Below are 18,048 nucleotides of genomic sequence, written 5' to 3'. Positions count from 1 at the left end.
AATAAAAACGTTCGTTAATTTCCACAACGTTGCTGCTGCAACTCAGCGTCGCTGTCCACACTTTAGGGTGCTGAAAATATTCCAGGCAGATAATCAGATTCAACTACTTTTCGATGCTGCCTTCTAATACTTCCCAAAAATCCTTCCCACAAAAAACAAAGTTATAGTATTTTATGGTGGCTAAAAAATGCTGCTTACCAAAAGTAAGACTTGATTTAAGATTTGCCCGAAGATATCCATACATCTCAAGCCTCATATCCATATAATTATGAAAAAAAGAAAAATATCAAATTTTAATAGGAAATCAATATTTTGATGTTTTCAAAAGACGCTGCGTTTGTTTTTTTTTTAAATTAATTTTTCGCCTAAGGACTTCTAGTACTTCTTATGAACATAACGAGACATTAACTTCAAAAGAAAACTATTACATCAAGTTATGCCTCTGATTAATATATTATGATTTGCAGAGCATAAACAATTGCAAAGGAAATTCGTAAAATATATATAAACCGTGTGATGTCTGCTTGATAGGAGGAGTATGATTATCTACCAGACGTTTTTGAAAAAAAGAATCCAATCGTTAGCATAAATGATCAGATGTTATTCAACCACGGAATATGGAGACTTCATATGAATTTTAAAATTTAAAACCAAATTAATTCAAACCGCATCCCGGTCGTTTAAACTGAGGCAAAATACATAAAACCAATATGGCCCAGTCGTCAAGCCATCATGCAATCTTTATAGACTATTCTGTCAATCAGATTTTAGTCGTTTTACAAAATGCGCAAAATTACGACCCATCGTTAGGTTTTAGATGACCCCTATCGGCCATGTAATAAATAGGAGTAGATTATCCTCTCACAAACATGAACCCTGGGTCAACTATTGGAGACTTTCCTTCCCTAAATCTTAACCCTAATCTTACATAATAGTTACCGGTAAAATATTTTGACCCATATTCATTTTCGACTCACATTTGATTGCTCATCCACGCAAATATTCAGTCACATATCCCATAATGACTAGAAGTAAAAATGCACTGTTAAAACTGCCACTGTCAGGGCCTACTTTCACAGGAAACGCTCTGAATGGTCCTTATGGGTTTTTTGGGGCAACCAACCTATGGTGCCGTTAAAATCGAATGACATGTTGTGTATGGATGACAATGGATTTGGAAAAAGTGAGCAAAAACAACTACAGTGTAAACGGAGGGGCGATGGAGTGCAGCATTTGGTCCTCAAGTGCAAACAATATGAGAGCTTACCTGTTGGCTCTCAAAGGTCCAAGTGCTGTCAGGCAAGGAAGCATCCAGGACGCTGATGACCTCCTTAAAGTCAGTGGTGCTACTGGGCTTAACCAAAGTGAAGTCACTGTACTCTGACATGGGAGACATGCAAGATCTGAAGGAGTGACTCTGAGACATGACGTCACCTCCTAGAACCTCCACGTACTTGATGGGTCCATCGGTATTGAGCTGAATGTGGAGATTTTTGTTAGGTTTCTTGTCCTCGTGGCCGTGTGTCCGTCTTACGCAGCAGCTAGCACCGTTGGCGCTGCTCCTCACACATTTGACGGCCAAAATGAACAAAGTGAGCAGAGACAGCACGGACACGGAGACCAAAGAAACAATCAAGTAAAGCGTGATTGTGCCGCTTTTCTTGCCGGGCTCGGACGCCTTGTGTCTGAGCTCCAACACGGGCTCGCTCACGCCGTCCTCCAGTAGGATGGACAGCGTGACGGTGGCCGACTGGACTGGTTCCCCGTCGTCCTTGACCTCCACTATCAGCCTCTGGGAGGAGTCGTCGTGCTCGGACACGGCGCGTTTAGTCCTCACCTCCCCTGTGTATAAACTAAGCGTGAAGAGAGAGGTGTCCGTGGCCTCCGCCACTTTGTAGGAGATCCAGGCGTTGTGGCCCGAGTCGGCGTCCACGGCTGTCACCTTGGTGAGCAGGTGGCCCGCCTTCGCCGAGCGGGGCAGCCTCAGGTGGGAGGCGCCGTGGGGGGAGGGGTAGATGACAGCGGGGACGTTGTCGTTCTGGTCCAGGATGAAAACGTGGACGGTGGCGTTGCTGCGCAGAGGCGGAGAGCCCTGGTCCCTGGCTTCTACCTGAACCTCAAACACTTTGACTTTCTCGTAGTCGAAGGAGTGCATGCTATAAATGCTGCCGTTGTCAGAGTTCACGTAAACGTAAGAAGACACGGACACGCCGTGCACTTTGGAGTCCACGATGGAGTAAGACACTTTGGCGTTTTCACCAGCGTCCGGGTCACTTGCTGACACCGAACATAAAATATGTCCCGGAGGGCTATTTTCCTTTACATAAACAGTATAATGAGGTTGAGAGAAAAGTGGCGGGTTGTCATTTACATCTAAAAGCTTAACTACAATTATTTTAGCACTCGACAGTGGAGGTTTTCCACAATCACTAGCGCTCATTGTAACACTGTATTGATCATTTTTTTCACGATCAAGAGGCCCATTTGTCACTAATGAGTAGTGGTTCGAAACAGACGGATTTAATTTAAATGGGGATTCAGAGGATAACCTCAACGCCACTTTGCCGTTGTCTTTTGAATCGGGGTCTCGTGTACTTATGAGAGCAATAACTGTTCCCATGGCTGAATCCTCTGGCACCGGGCTAGTTAGTGACGTCACAATTATTTCCGGAGCATTATCGTTCACGTCAATTATTTTTATTTCAACGCCGCTGTGCCCCTCCATTTTTGGATTGCCTTTGTCTTTCGCTGTAATGTCAAACCGATGTAAAGAACTCGTTTCATAGTCTAAATCTCCTTTAACTGTAATGTCTCCTGTAGCCGCTTCAATATTAAATAATAATAAAATTTCTTCTGAAGTTTGCTCTGCAAAACTATATTCAATTTGTCCGTTAAGCCCTTCATCTGCATCTGTCGCTTTCACTTGCAGAATTTGCGCGCCTGGGCTCGCCTTTTCGCTGACATTCGCTTCATAAAGGGTCCTCTCAAACTGGGGCGCATTGTCGTTATTGTCAAGGACTGTTATTGTAATTTCGGACGTCCCCGACCGGACCGGGTCGCCACCATCCACAGCGGTGAGGATGAGATGATGTACAGACAGTTTTTCTCTATCTAGAGGCTTTTCGAGCACCAGTTCGGGTATTTTGCGTCCATCTTTGTGGGTTTTGACTGCTAATTTAAAATGGTCATTTTTGCTGATAGCATAGGAGCGCACAGAATTGATGCCGACGTCGGGATCTTGTGCACTTTCTAAAGGAAACCGCGCACCTGGATTGAATTGCTCTGCTATTTTTAATATTTTTTCCTTTGTAAGAAAACTAGGAGGGTTATCATTAGTGTCCAATATTTCAATTTCAACCCGATGCAGTTGCAAGGGATTGTCTATAACCAACTCTAAAGGCAAGAGACATGCTGCTCTTTGTCCGCACAGCTCCTCTCTGTCTATTCGATCAGTCACCAGCAAGTCTCCCTTTCCGAGGTCCACAGTGAAATACTGCTTACCAGCTTCCGACGTTATCCGCAGTTTACGCCGATGCAGTTCAGAAACGACTAAACCCAAATCCTTTGCAAGATTCCCAACGACCGAGCCCCGCTTTAACTCCTCCGGGATGCTATAGCGAGTCTGTCCGTCTATTGTACTCCACAAAAGGAAAAAATGATGGTACCACAAGAGCAACTGCCACGCGGGCGTTTTACGCCACATTATTCTAATGACAAAAATTCCAGTCAACCCAATCCGAAGTCCTGCACAGAAAAAATTAAAACATTTTGTCTATAATCCGCGTCCTCGCATTTATTAGCGATAGAAAAGATAGTCATGCTTTGTGCTCATAAAGCCCTCCCCCTGCAGCTCGACAGAGTGGAGGCAAGTGCGATGAAGCTGCGAGATCTCTTTGTACACCTCTCACTGTCATTGGTGGACAGTGAGAACACGTTGGAGCCAATCAGTGATGCTTCTATGATACACTGACGTCACACACACATTTTAATTAAGGCCAAAGTATATCTGCACAAAATCCTAAATACAGCATATGTGTCATTTTTCTTTACAGCTCTGGATAAACAATGACTGAACATAGATCGTATTTTATTTTTATTAAAATATTGTACAAAAAATACAAACATAAAATATGGTATAGGGAAGACTTCGGTTTAATAAATATTTAGGGATGTAGAATGATAAATTAAAGAGGCGCATTAGTTCAATGAATTGTTTCGTCAATATAAGTATTGTGTTACATTTGTCATATTTAACAAGAGTCAAGACAGCAGTTTATGTCAGCACACCATTTTCTTTTGTGCCACTCAAATGCATTATTCGCTCAAGAGACCGATCCAAAAACATCATGCATTTTAACGTTTATTAAGACCATGATATTTGTACAAAACACTATTTAATGTACAGTACTGCAAATTATTGCGCATGCAACACACATTGTACACAACATTGAGTCATTTGGTATTTCGTTAATGTTATAGAATGTGGACATGAAAAATTATAGGGCTATATTTAGATTTTATTGACTATTGAAAATTCTATTCCATTAGTCATATTACAGTAGTTTTTTTTTTCAAAACATTAAATGCATCAGCATGCATTTATACTTTTTATTTAAAGGCCGTTATTATTATCACAAATTATTAAGTCGTGTATTTACAAAACTGTAAATAAAAACATAATAATGATTTTATTTTGCAATGATTAAAATAAAATTTAAAAAGAATAAATGGTTTCAATAAATATTAATAAATCTGCTTTCAAATGTAATACTGAGATAATTATGAGCAATGATTGCAATATTAAAAAAACACCAATTTCATTAGTTTATAGTTATTTTTTAATTCAATATGTAAAAACATAATGTAAAATAAAATGTTAAATATGATATATTATATCATCTTCATTAATATTTAAACAAGCGCCATACAAATTGAACTTGAATTCTCAATGACTTTTAGTCATAGCACACAGGCATCCTCTCGAGCTCACAATTAAGGCTGATCATCGCCTTCCAGTGGCTTGAGAGAGGAAGTGCAGCTTGTGTGCTCATCTGGTCCTCATTTAGCTGCTTGAAATAAGCCTGTCTGCCACGTGAGCACAAAAAAATACCCGGATGGAGGTCTGTAGAACAAACCAAAGCAAAGGGGAGGGGGAGCTGCGACTGTGGATAAGCTATAAAGAAGGCGTCTTCTAATCTTTGCTAATAAACTATATTATTGAAAAAAAATACAATTCATTCGTATAAGGTCTCTCACTCACATTGTGTCTCATAAATAGTTTAACACAAAATTACAGTTTTAATGGTTAACAGATTCTGACAGATGAAATGGAATCACAATGAAAAAATTAGTCACCTTATATTAATAAAAAGCACGCAATAACATTTCTAAACATGTATAGGTAACGTCCTTGTTGTTATTTTTGTCTTCTGCAGAGCAATGTGGGCGACAGAGGGAGATGTAGAGAGGCAGCATGGGAGCGCCGAGGGTGGGGGGAGAGAGCTAAGTTAATCAGGGAGCTGCTTTCAGCACCACGCAAGTGGACAGCGCCACACAGGCGGCCAACTGCCGCATCTGCAACCCACGTTGACTAAATCGAACGAACGTCACCCTGTTACATGCAGTACTGCTGTTATAACTGCATTGCTGAAGATATGTTACTCCCACATGTTATGATTTTATATATGATTAGGGGAAACATTCATAGCTCATAGATGAAAACTCAAAACATCATGACTGTGTACACTCACAGGCCCCAGCATTAGGTACAGTGTATCTGTGCAATCAAACTGCATTCCAAGAAAGAATTCCAACACCAATTCAGATATGTAATTCAACATTTGAATGTTTTTTGTTGTTGTTTATAGGGATACATAACTAAGTGCTAAATTGTTATTTAGATGATGCTATAGAAGACAGTACAAAAGTTTTATGGAGTACTATATCTTTCACTGCAAAGGAACCATAATAGTTATATTAATAGCCAACTTTGTGAAGAAAAAAACAAACAAAAAAACAAACAAACAAACAAACAAAAAACCAGATGGTTGGTACAAACTGACTGACCAAAGACGAGGTTGGTCCTTTTTTGACCCATAATTGGGTTGTTGTTAACCCAACAGTTTTTTAGGGTCAAATTGTCATTTGAAAATTAAATAGTGGCACTAAACAATTATGTTTCATATTCAAGTATAGTCAGATATCATCACATTGAACAGTCTTCACATAAATGAATATTGATATCATATTATAAAAACATCTAATTAAAAGTAACTTGCACAAGTTTGTTCCTTTGAAAGTTAGTCACACAATACTACCTAAGAAGTAGGTCTTAGTTTCAGAAACAGGTGGTGAGCCCTGATGTAAATCCTTCAAGTTACACTCTAAAAACAGTGGGGTCAAAAATAACTCAACTATGAGTAAATTAAAAATCAGTTTAAAATTTGGCTTTGTTTGACCTCACTTTTGAAGTTGTTTTAAAAAAAAAACAAACAAAACTTTTCCGTTAGGTTTTTTTTATAAAGTACTCGTTTTTGGGGTTTGTTTTATTCAAAACAACCCAGAGGTTTAGGCCAAACTAATAAACAAAGAGCCAGACATTTTTATGAACCATAATCGTGTTTGATAATAACCCAACTGTTCTTAAATTGTAAATATACACAATAGAGTATTTCACTCTTTGTAATGTCTCAAACGAATGGAGTTAATAGATTATTATAGTATGTAACATACAAATATAACCTTTTTGAACTAGGATAGAGTATTGTGGTTTCAGATGCATTTAATTGCAGTTCGAGCAAGATATGAGAATGGTATTCATTTCATTTTTTGTGTCTTGAAACATTTGTGAGGGACGGATAGATGTGCCAGCCAAAGGTGGAAAGTCAGTGCTAATCTAATACTAATTGTTGTATAATTATATAATTTACATGTTTTAAATTTGTCAAGAGGTTGTACAAAACAACAGCATCAGCATCCAGACAATCATTTAAAGAAGAATATACATGAACAAAAATAGTATCTGGATCCAGATCATTTTACTGTATACAGCCAATTGATTAATTTTAGGAAATGTGGTATGTTTTTTAGTGCACAGTAGATTTTGATTATTGTTATTTTGCTCCTATAAGTGCATGTGATATGTGTGAGATAAATATCAAGAAATCTTTCTTACCTTGTTTGGGGAGAAATGAGCAGGAGTGGGACGAACATGGATGGTAGCAGTTGACAAGGGGACACATGAAAAAGAAAAAAAGACAAGAGAAAAGAGATACTGGTCAGACTGGTCATCAGTAAAGTAACACTGGACTTGACAAGCTTGCCAACCCAGATACTTACCTCGTCAATCACACAAAAGTGTGGCCTCGTTTGTGTGTGTTTAACATGAAGTTAGTGTTTTTTAGAAATAAAAAGAACGTTTCCATTTGTGTTGCGATTCGATATGAGATCTCAGAATCACAGTTGACCACACAGACACCCACATCAATTTAAAATACTAATGCACAACATCACTGTACTCAACTAAAAAAAATATCCTAATAGCACCATAAAATAGAATTTTACGTGGGGTCTCTGAGTGATAAAATAGACAAACTAAATAACAGCAACAACAAACAGCCCTCAATATGCTTTTTTGTTAGGTGTGGTAAACAAACAAAAAATAAACTCAAACGTAGGAAGGGATACTCTGTTAATCCCAATACACTGCTATACAAAAAGATGAACGTTATTAAGATGATAATAAAGTAAATACATAAGAAAACTAACAGTTGGAAGCATAAATGTAATGACAGTCACTGCTAGTGTGACTCACAGAATCAGTTCTGCTAAACGAACAGCAGAGGGCCTAAAGGCGATGGCCAGTGGGACATGTTTTATTAATGAGACCGCTCACACGCCCATCAATGCTTGACTGCGTTATTGCATGGGGGAAATCAACTGAACAATCATTTCAGTATACATCATGCAGTTTGCACGTTGTACCTATACAATAAAATGTCTAAAAAAGAAAAAAAATATCAACACATTTTTGTAACGTAAGCTGTAAACTGCCCACATAAAATGTTTGTCATCATGATCACCGTGGTTTACTGTAACTCGGACAAAACACCAAAATAGGGCAGCTACAGCCTCAATCACGACAAATCTGAAAAAAAGGAGCCGTGGTCACCCCCCCCCCCCCCCCCCCCCCCCCCTGCATCCTCCTCCTCCTCATGATCGGTATCAGTCACCCCCTGCCGGTGTGAGAATGCTGCAACTCACGGCCCAAAACAGGGGTGTCTGAGATCATCTTTAGCTGCAGCCTGCACACACACACAAGGGCTGCTCACCCCTAACACTCGCAATGGTAATGCCCTGCCAGTGAGTCAGCTAGTTGCCATGGTAACACATCCAACCTCTCGCATCCCACCCGGTTTCTTTGCTGGCAACCACAACGGAGAGAGAGAGAAAAAAACAAGCAAACAATAACGATAATAAAAAAGACGGTAGAAGAGATTTGTCAACAAGGTGATGTTCTGATTCACATGTATGATATTGCATCTTTCAAAGTAAAACGAAATCAATTATCATAACAAATTGGCATAAAAGTGAAATTTATAAAAACAGTGATCTAAATTAAGCATAAAAAAGACCCCCATAAGGCGTTTCGTGTACTTTAATCACCAAGTAGAAAAGTCACTGGGCAATCTTTCTCCCTTTCTCTTTGGTGCAGAGAGGTGCAGCTGGAGTGGGGGAGGGGTAGGCGCAGACAAGCAGATCAGGGGAAAAAGAGGATGCAAGACTGGGAAATGAGAATGCTGATGGCACACTAGCCCATCCTATGCATTAGGCATGAGCACAAACACGTTACTCTAAATTCTCACACAATGACATTATTGTCTGTCACATCTTATACTGATAATGTATATCCAAACATATCCGAACAGACAAGAAGCATTCCAACATTATAATAATAATAACAACAATCATAATAATAATAATAATAATAATAAACAATTATGGACTTTCATTTCTATAGCAAGGTATGGTCATTTTCTATTCAGACTAAAACATACCTGACAGCTCAATAGAATCACACATTAAATCGTGTGATGTACTGATTCAAGACAAATTAGAATCAGCATTGGAGTGTCTGTGTGCACATCTACTTAATGTAAGTCTCTGTGTGCTTAACACAACTTGGCTGTTGTCCCACCTTACTCTATCCAGGCTAATCTTGACTATAATCTTGTTCAGACATTCACCTAGTGCATGAACATTACAAGCACTCGTTCCTACGAAAATGTAAGGGTACATTTACTCCCATTGGATATGCAACACTACGGCAAAGTGCAATAAACACTAAAAATGACATTGCCGTGAGACCATAGACTAAAGCAGGGATACACAATGGAACATTCACAATGCCTGTACATGAATGTAGTATGATAATGAGCCTATTGTTGCATAGCTTTACAGTAAACAGATTCAGACCAGGGCCAAGGAATGTGCCCTAGTTGCTTCTCAACATAATTCAAGTTCTGCAATTTGGGCTGATTACATATAATTACAGGATTAAAAGAGTAAAGGACACTGGATGCGAACAACTTCAATATGCACTTTGAACAAAGTGGTTAAAAAGCAAGGGAAGTAAGGTGAATTTGGTTTAAAAAAGTGATAAAGATGCTGATTTCAATGCAGACCATTCACTGTTGATCTTCACGATTTGCCAATTTATTAAACATATAAGAATAGTAACAGACATTTTCCATCAGAAAAATACTACAACATGGTTTTCAAATTAATATAAATGGCAAATATTGTCTTTGCAAAGGCAGAGTTGTTATAGCCATTACTCTTTTGGTTACATTAGCATTTTGTTGTAAATGTAACGACTATTTTTTTTCTCACTGGCCCCAAACTTTGCAATAATCCACCCAAAACAATATGGTGAGACACACTGAATATTTAGAAATTGGAAGCAAATGAACCTTAGTATTTGCAGCTCAAGGGGGATGTAGTTGTTAAACATTCATAACCTCGGTAAAATTGTTCCCAAAACATGTACACACATTTTGGCACCATTTCACTCATACACTGAGCATCATGTCCACAATGACACACAAGCAAAGTATTAATGACCACCAATACACTTGCAGCATTAATCTGTTCAGGATACTGCTGCCACTCAATTATCAGCTAGCCCACTTTCAAACATTGTGAAACACATGCCCCAGTTTTATACTTCCACAGATAATTCGTTGCATAACTTCTCTCCCTCCATCCTCTGCCTTTGCCTTTTCATTCCGCCTCCTCAAATATCCAACAGTGTATCTGCCAATCACAGGGCCTGTAGCCTAATATAACTGTTGCCATGCACGCAACACATTTTCTCATTTCGGCACACAAAGACGATTGCAGAGCAAAATGGCTGCTGTGCATCACAAGCGCCACACAAGGATGGTGGACTCTGCGCTTGGTCCCCTCCCCCGCTGCCTGCTTCTTTCCTCCTCTCCTCACTCCGTTGGCCTGCTCACTCGCTGCAAAATCAGCACTGAAACCTCTCCATTCAACCACACATTAAAACAACATTATTACATCACACTATACAATCTAAACTGCCATTAGCTGCACCTATTCTTGTTCTTTTGTCCCCATGTGTGGCTGCATCATGCATGCTTGTGAAATAGGTCACTGGCAAAGTAGTGCACTGCAGCGTTAGGGTTTGTTTGGGTCTGTCAACTGTGTTGTATCTCAATACATACCGTGTTTAATGTGATTTTAGCATACAAATTGTGTAGTTATTTCTATTTAATGGTAATTAAATAGAAATTGTTAATTGGAAGTATTTGTACACTCATGGAAATATTACTAACTTTTTAAATTATTGTGCTAAAAGTGTGAAAAATGACAAAAGGGAAATAGTATTAATTAACTTGGACCACAACACAGCATTTGTGTTTAGGAGAGTGAAATAAGGAACACAAAACGGGGCGTTAGGTTCTGGAAAAATCATGCTTTAAGACAACCATAATGCAGCATATTTGCACTTGAACAATTCAGCATTGTATAGTTGATTTAAGCTATTTTTTTTATTATGTTTTGATTTAAAGTGAAACAACTTTTGAGAGCAATACATTATTTTTTCAGAGAAAACTGCAACAATATTTGGAATTTTTCATTCAGAAGGAGCATGCTATTTTGTTTATATGGATACAATTATATGACAATATATTCACTATTTTTTCATCAATAGTAAAAAAAAACCTCAAATGAGTAGAATGCCTCAATTTTACAATATGTGAAAAAAGTTAAATTCAAATAATAATATGGAACCTTAAGGTGGGAACGTATAGGAGATGGTCACAACAATGTTGAAAATAGAAAAAAACAGAAAATAAGAATGCAAAGTAAACACAACCTCAGCATGGGTGACACAAACGTGATACAAAAGGACACAATCAATTGGCACCCTCAACTATCTGTGTTACACTAAATGCTTGAATATGAAGTATGTGTACACCAGAAGTGATGTTTTGTTTGGTAATGTCAGCAGCATCTCAACAGTGATGTTGTAAATGTTGATGTAATGTTGAAATCTCACCTCTGCCACCAAAGTTTCTGTATCTGCTTTTGGCCTTTGTAAAGTCCTACCAGGGTCACCAATCAGGGTATTTTGACTTATTTGACGGGAAAACAGCAGATCACTCTTCCGAGAATCAGTAGTTCCACATACGTCATAGTTGAAAGCCTGCTTTAGTGTACCTGAGCCGTCTACATCAGCATAAAGGGGCGGGTAGTAAGGAATAACCGGAAGTGTGCCGTTTGATTTGAAAAACAGACGCTCTTGACGCCACCTGTACACTTTGACGGATATGATGAGCAGCAAGCAGGTGATGAAGAGGAAGGAGACCACAGCCAAAGCCAAGACTAAGTAAAAAGTCAGCGTCTCATTGTACTCCTTGTCGTGCATGCTCAAGTCGGTGAACTCTGACAACACTTCCGGGAAACTGTCGGCCACCGCCACGTTGACAATGACTGTAGCTGAACGAGAAGGCTGCCCGTTGTCCTCCACCACAACAGTCAGTCTTTGTTTGACAGCATCTTTATCAGTCACTTGGCGGACAGTTCGGATTTCTCCATTGTGGAGGCCCACTTCAAACAGCGCCCTGTCTGTGGCTTTGTGCACTTTGTAGGAGAGCCAAGCGTTCTGGCCAGAGTCCACATCCACCGCTACCACTTTAGTCACCAAGTAGCCCACATCTGCCGAACGAGGCACCATTTCGGCCAGAACAGAACCACCCGTCTGGACTGGGTACAGCACCTGAGGAGCGTTGTCGTTCTGGTCCTGAATCAGGATGCGAACGCTCACGTTACTGCTGAGAGGAGGGGAACCTCCATCTTGCGCTCTGACGCGGATGTGGAACTCTTTAGTTTGCTCGTAATCGAATGAGCGCGCGGCTAATATCTCCCCACTTTCTGCATTCACCGTGAAAAATTCAGAAGACGACATGCCGTTAAGTTTGTCATCTTCAAGGAAATATGAAATGCGCGCATTGTTCCCTGAGTCTTCGTCGCTGGCTTTGACGGCAACAAGGGGCACGCCGGGACTGTTATTTTCTCTTGCTGAGGCTAAATAAGATGCACGTTGAAATGCTGGGGCGTGGTCGTTTACATCAGATAATTTCAAATTGATGGTTTTATCAGTAGAGCGAGGCGGGGTACCCTCATCTACTGCTGTCATTGTTATGTTATATTCTGACACCGTTTCACGATCCAAAACGTCATCTGACACAACACTATAGAAATTAAGTGAGGAGGATTTTATTTTGAAGGGCAAATCCTGTTGAATAAAACACTTTACTTCGCCATTTTTACCTGAATCCAAATCTTTAATATTTAGCATGGCTATTGTTGTTTCAAGAGGTGAATCCTCAGGTATTGGATTGGACAATGAAAGGATGCTTATGACAGGCGCATTGTCATTTAAATCAATCACTTCTATTAGCACCTTACACGTGTCCCGCAGCCCTCCTTTATCTGTTGCCTCGACGTCTATTTCATACTGTTTGACTTTTTCGTAATTTAGCTCACCCATCACGGAGATGTCTCCTGTATTTGCATGGATGTTAAACACAGATGAGACCACGTCGCTGTTCTGTGAGAATGAATATACTACCTCCCCGTTTGCTCCTTTGTCTGCATCCGCGGCACTAACTTGTAAAATATGTGTTCTACTCGGTGTGTTTTCAGGTACAGTTACTCTATAACGAGACTGGCTAAAAACTGGTGCATTGTCATTTGCATCCACCACAATGACGTTTATTTTCACAGAGCTAGATTTGGGAGGGTCGCCGCCATCATATGCCGTAAGAGTCAATTTATGCGTCTCCCGAATTTCTCTGTCTAATAAAGCATCAAGAGTCATTTCTGCATATTTGGTGCCATCAGGACGAGAGTGTATGTTCAATTTAAAATGAACTGTAGGGTTCAGTTTATACGTGTGCAAAGTATTAGAGCCAACGTCCGGATCTTTGGCGCTGTCTAATGAAAAACGAGCCCCCTTAAAAGCAGATTCGCTGATTTCAAAATTCATTTCCCTCTTTGAAAATACGGGAGCATTATCATTAATATCTAGAATTTCTACATCGACATGATGAAGATCCATGGGGTTATTTAAGATGATTTGGAAATGCAGAGAGCAAGGAGACACTTGGCCGCACCTCTCCTCTCTGTCTATTCTTTGCTTGATTTCAAGCGTTCCTTTATCCAAATTGAGGGCAAAGTACTCACTGCTGTCCTCTGTAAAAATTCTGGCATGCCCGGATTTAAGTCTCCTTATATCCAAACCGAGGTCCTGCACGATATTCCCAACAATGGATCCGACAGCCATTTCCTCCGGAATGGAATAACGGACATTGGCGACGGCCACATTCGCGACATAAAGGCAAAAAATCAACAGCTTCCATAAGAGAAACAAAAAACTCCACATCGTTTTAATAATATCCTTTCACAACTAGAGTGAATGGAGTCTTGTGGGTAAACCAGGAGTGATTCCGTCGAGGTGTCTTTGCTCCGCGCAAAATGAGACTATACACATATCTAATCATTTTATATTTATTTTGGTCCTCAGGTTGACTTACAGCGGCACCAAGAGTCCAAAAGTGGCATTGCAGTTCTTGGCCAACAATGAAAAGCAGCTGCTTACATGTGTTTTCTATTTAACGTCGAAAAGTGGCAAATTGTTTTGATCGTAACTAGGCAATCTGTAGATTCGTGTCCATGTGTTTATAAATCTTTTAAGGATTCTTTTTTTCAGTTATTTCAATTGTGGACATACCCATATTCCCGCAGAGTGGACCATAAATGGCAAAATGCAAACGGTTCATTTGCATAATAATCACAGAGGCCTGAGGAATGCGTGTGGGAGAAACACATATTAAAGGGTCGCTTTCCACAGTGCTGAAATGAGAGGACTTGCAGTTGGGTCTGCTTGTGTATAAACAAGAGGTCGCATGACCTTGTGTACACTTTCATTTTTTTCACATGCTTAAAAATTCTCATTAGCATTTTATAAATGTACCCTGGATTGATAAAAACATTTGGACACTTCACTATTTCAAGGTAAACCTGACTTGTCGTCCACCCACTTGTTTTGTCCTCTTCCATTTAAAACAACCAGGTTTTATTGCAAGTGATTGGGCCCACCAGGAGCCTTAAAAAATCTACAGGAGAAAAAGCAAAACTTCTCAGTGCTAAGTTTGAGAGTTTTGTACAAAAATAAAAGGATGATCACAACAAAATAAAAAATATTTGCAAGCCCAACAGAAGATAGCTTAAGTTAATAAAGGGAGACACCTCAAAAACAAAATGTCGACTAAATCACCATATAAATATAAGAAAAGATTTACATTGAGGTCAAGAGTAGAACGTTCAAATACATGATCTTGAGATTGGATTTCGTTCTGTGCTGTTCTAGAATCATATTTCTTGTTCAATCAACAGGAAACACGGTAAAATTGTAGAATGATGCAGAGGGGAAAATAAGTAAAAGGAAGGAAAGAGGTCATGTTTCAATACCACATCGTGTCACATTCAAACATTTGTATCATGCTGAACTGATGACCGAGCGAACTCAAGTTTAAAGACTTAACCATATGCGTTGCTCTATACTCTGCTCACATTGAGAAACACTAAAAAAAAAATACAAATAATCATAAGGTGGCACTCCATTGTATCTGAAGAATAGTGTACCACTAAACTAAAAGCAACAACCTTTTGAACCCAACTAGACTTTGTAATTCTAAATGGCCAAATGAGTTGCCTGATATCAAAATAAATAAATAAATTCAGTGTGGTGATGTATAAGTGAAGGCAAAACCACAAAATGTTTGTCATGGTGCAAATAGACTTAGGGAAAAAAAAACATACACTAACAAGAGTAAAATCTAACCTCTATAGGCGAATCAGGTTCATCCAGAATACTCTTTTCACTGTGCATCTTCTGCATGGTTCCTGTGAAATGCGGATCCGCTGCCATCATGTTATGACTTGCAGCTTTGTCCAATTTACATTCACTTTTTCTCGAGTCAGTGGTTCTGCACACCTCATAGTTGTACACATGTGGAAGGGTGCCAGTCCCCAGAGTGTCCGAGTAACGAGGTGGATAATATGGAATGACGGGGAGGTTGGAATGGTACAGGACGCGAGACTGTCTCCACCTGTACACTTTGACTGATATGATGAGCAGCAAGCAGGTAATAAAGAGGAAGGACACCACAGCCAAAGCCAAGACTAAATAAAAAGTCAGCTGTTCATTGTACTCCTTGTCATGGACGCTCAAGTCAGTGAACTCTGCCATGACTTCCGGGAAGCTGTCGGCCACCACCACGTTGACAATGACTGTAGCTGAACGAGAAGGCTGCCCGTTGTCCTCCACCACAACAGTCAGTCTCTGTTTGACAGCATCTTTATCAGTCACTTGGCGGACAGTTCGGATTTCTCCATTGTGGAGGCCCACTTCAAACAGCGCCCTGTCTGTGGCTTTGTGCACTTTGTAGGAGAGCCAGGCGTTCTGGCCAGAGTCCACATCCACTGCTACAACTTTAGTCACAAGGTAACCCACGTCTGCCGAACGAGGCACCATTTCAGCTAGAACAGAACCACCCGTCTGGACTGGGTACAGCACCTGAGGGGCGTTGTCATTTTGGTCCTGGATCAGGATGCGAACGCTCGTGTTGCTGATGAGGGGAGGAGAGCCTCCATCTTGTGCTCTGACGCGGAAATTGAACTCTTTCAATTGCTCGTAGTCAAATGAACGCACTGCATGGATGACTCCACTTTCGGCACCAACAGATACATACGAGGAGACTGGCACTCCATTAACTGAGGAGTCCTCTAGGATGTAAGAAAGACGTGCATTCTGGTTCCAGTCAGCATCACTGGCTTTTAGGCTAAATACAGAGAGACCTGGTGTGTTGTTTTCAATAATATATGCCTCATATGAACTCTTCTCAAAGACGGGCGCATTGTCATTTACATCTGCGATGTGTAAATTGAGGGTGACACTGCTAAAGAGAGAGGGCACGCCCTCATCGGAGCACGTCACTGTGATATTATGCTCACATGCCCTCTCTCTGTCCAAATTGCCATCTGCTACAATACTGTAAAAACTGCCCGTAGATGTTACTTTAAAAGGTATAGTATCATCTATAGCACAATTTACCCTGCCATTTTCTTCAGAATCTGGATCATTTACACTCATTACCGCTATCACTGTATTGGCAGGCAAATTCTCTTCCACTGAAGTGGATGACGAAATCATTTTGATGACAGGAGTATTGTCATTTACATCACTCACATCTATAATTACCTTGCTTGAATCATACAGGCCACCTCTGTCAACTGCTTCAATGTCAATTTCATATTTTTTTGCCTTTTCGTAGTCCAGATGGCCTTGCAACACAAAATTACCAATTTCAGTGATGTGAAATAATTTAGAAATGCTGCTCACGCTGTTTCCGATCACATAGCTGACTTCTCCGTTGGAGCCTTTATCTGCATCAGAAGCACTAACTTTAGTAATAAGTGTTCCTGGGGGGGAATTTTCTTTTATGTTCGCTTTGTAAACACTTTGTGTAAAAACCGGAGCATTGTCGTTAACGTCTAAAACTTTAATTTGAATCTGCATTGTCCCTGACCTCTGAGGCTCGCCTCCATCTTGCGCCGTTAAGAGCAATGTTGCGAATTCCTCCTTTTCTCTGTCTAAAGGCTTCTGTAAAATCATTTCCACCTTTTTACCGCCGTCAGACTGTCTGTGTAATTTCAGAATAAAATTATCATTAGGTTTAAGCGTGTAGCTCTGGAGTCCGTTCAAACCTATGTCGGGGTCTATTGCTTTCTCTAACATGAATTTAGATCCAACAACAGCTGACTCACTGATTTCCAAAACCCGTCCTTCCTTTTCAAATACCGGCTCGTTGTCGTTAATATCAATAATCTCAACAGTCACGGGAAATATTTCTATCGGTTGCTCCAACGCTATTTGAAAATGCATTGCACAAGGCGTTGTCTGGCCACAAATAGCTTCGCGATCTATTCTCTCCTTTACAACCAACACTCCTTTTTCTTTGTCAAGCTGGACGGAATCATCGCTCTCCCCCGTGTGGATGCGAGCTTTGCCCGATTGCAAGCGTTTAACATCCAGTCCCAAATCTCTCGCTATGTTACCGATGAAGGATCCTTTGACCATCTCCTCGGGTATTGAATAGGTGACATGTCCGAGCACGGCTGAAAAGCAGAGCAGGCAGACAAACAGCACCTGCAGTCTCATTGTTCACCGCGAAGACTCCGCCGAAAAAAACGAGCAATTCAACACGAGTAATATTGCATCAACGAGAACTCCGTTGCAATCAAAGTTTCAATGATAATCCAGGGTAATTTTACAAGGGTGGTATTCCATAACGCATGATCCGTATGTTACGTTTGGATGTCCTTGCTCGACTGTGCGAGCACAGGAGATGTGCATGTATAAGTACTGTAGACGACAAAACATTTAGACGAAGGGCA

General features: G+C 40.2%; 1 protein-coding gene across 43 annotated transcripts in view; it reads right to left on the bottom strand.

The window, feature by feature from the left end:
• The window catches only part of LOC148413763 (protocadherin gamma-C5-like), a 216,405-nt gene that overhangs the window by 33,316 nt on the left and 165,041 nt on the right, over window positions 1-18,048 (bottom strand). Inside the window, exon 1 of one of the 43 annotated variants that reach the window (XM_088431336.1) lies at window positions 15,434-17,956. The exons of 40 other annotated variants lie outside the window; for them this stretch is intronic. In XM_088431336.1, the coding sequence (XP_088287462.1) occupies window positions 15,434-17,812 (2,379 nt within the window). In that variant the 5' untranslated portion in view covers window positions 17,813-17,956. Of the gene's footprint in view, window positions 1-11,584; window positions 14,068-15,433; window positions 17,957-18,048 lie in introns of those variants that run through there. 2 more of the 43 variants (XM_088431348.1, XM_088431326.1) reach the window with 2 other exon arrangements.

Source organism: Hippichthys cyanospilos, chromosome 13 (assembly GCF_059441005.1).
Source record: "Hippichthys cyanospilos isolate Australia breed blue-spotted pipefish chromosome 13, RoL_Hcya_1.0, whole genome shotgun sequence".
NCBI lineage: Eukaryota > Metazoa > Chordata > Actinopteri > Syngnathiformes > Syngnathidae > Hippichthys > Hippichthys cyanospilos.
This window is presented reverse-complemented; position numbering and strand designations above follow the sequence as displayed.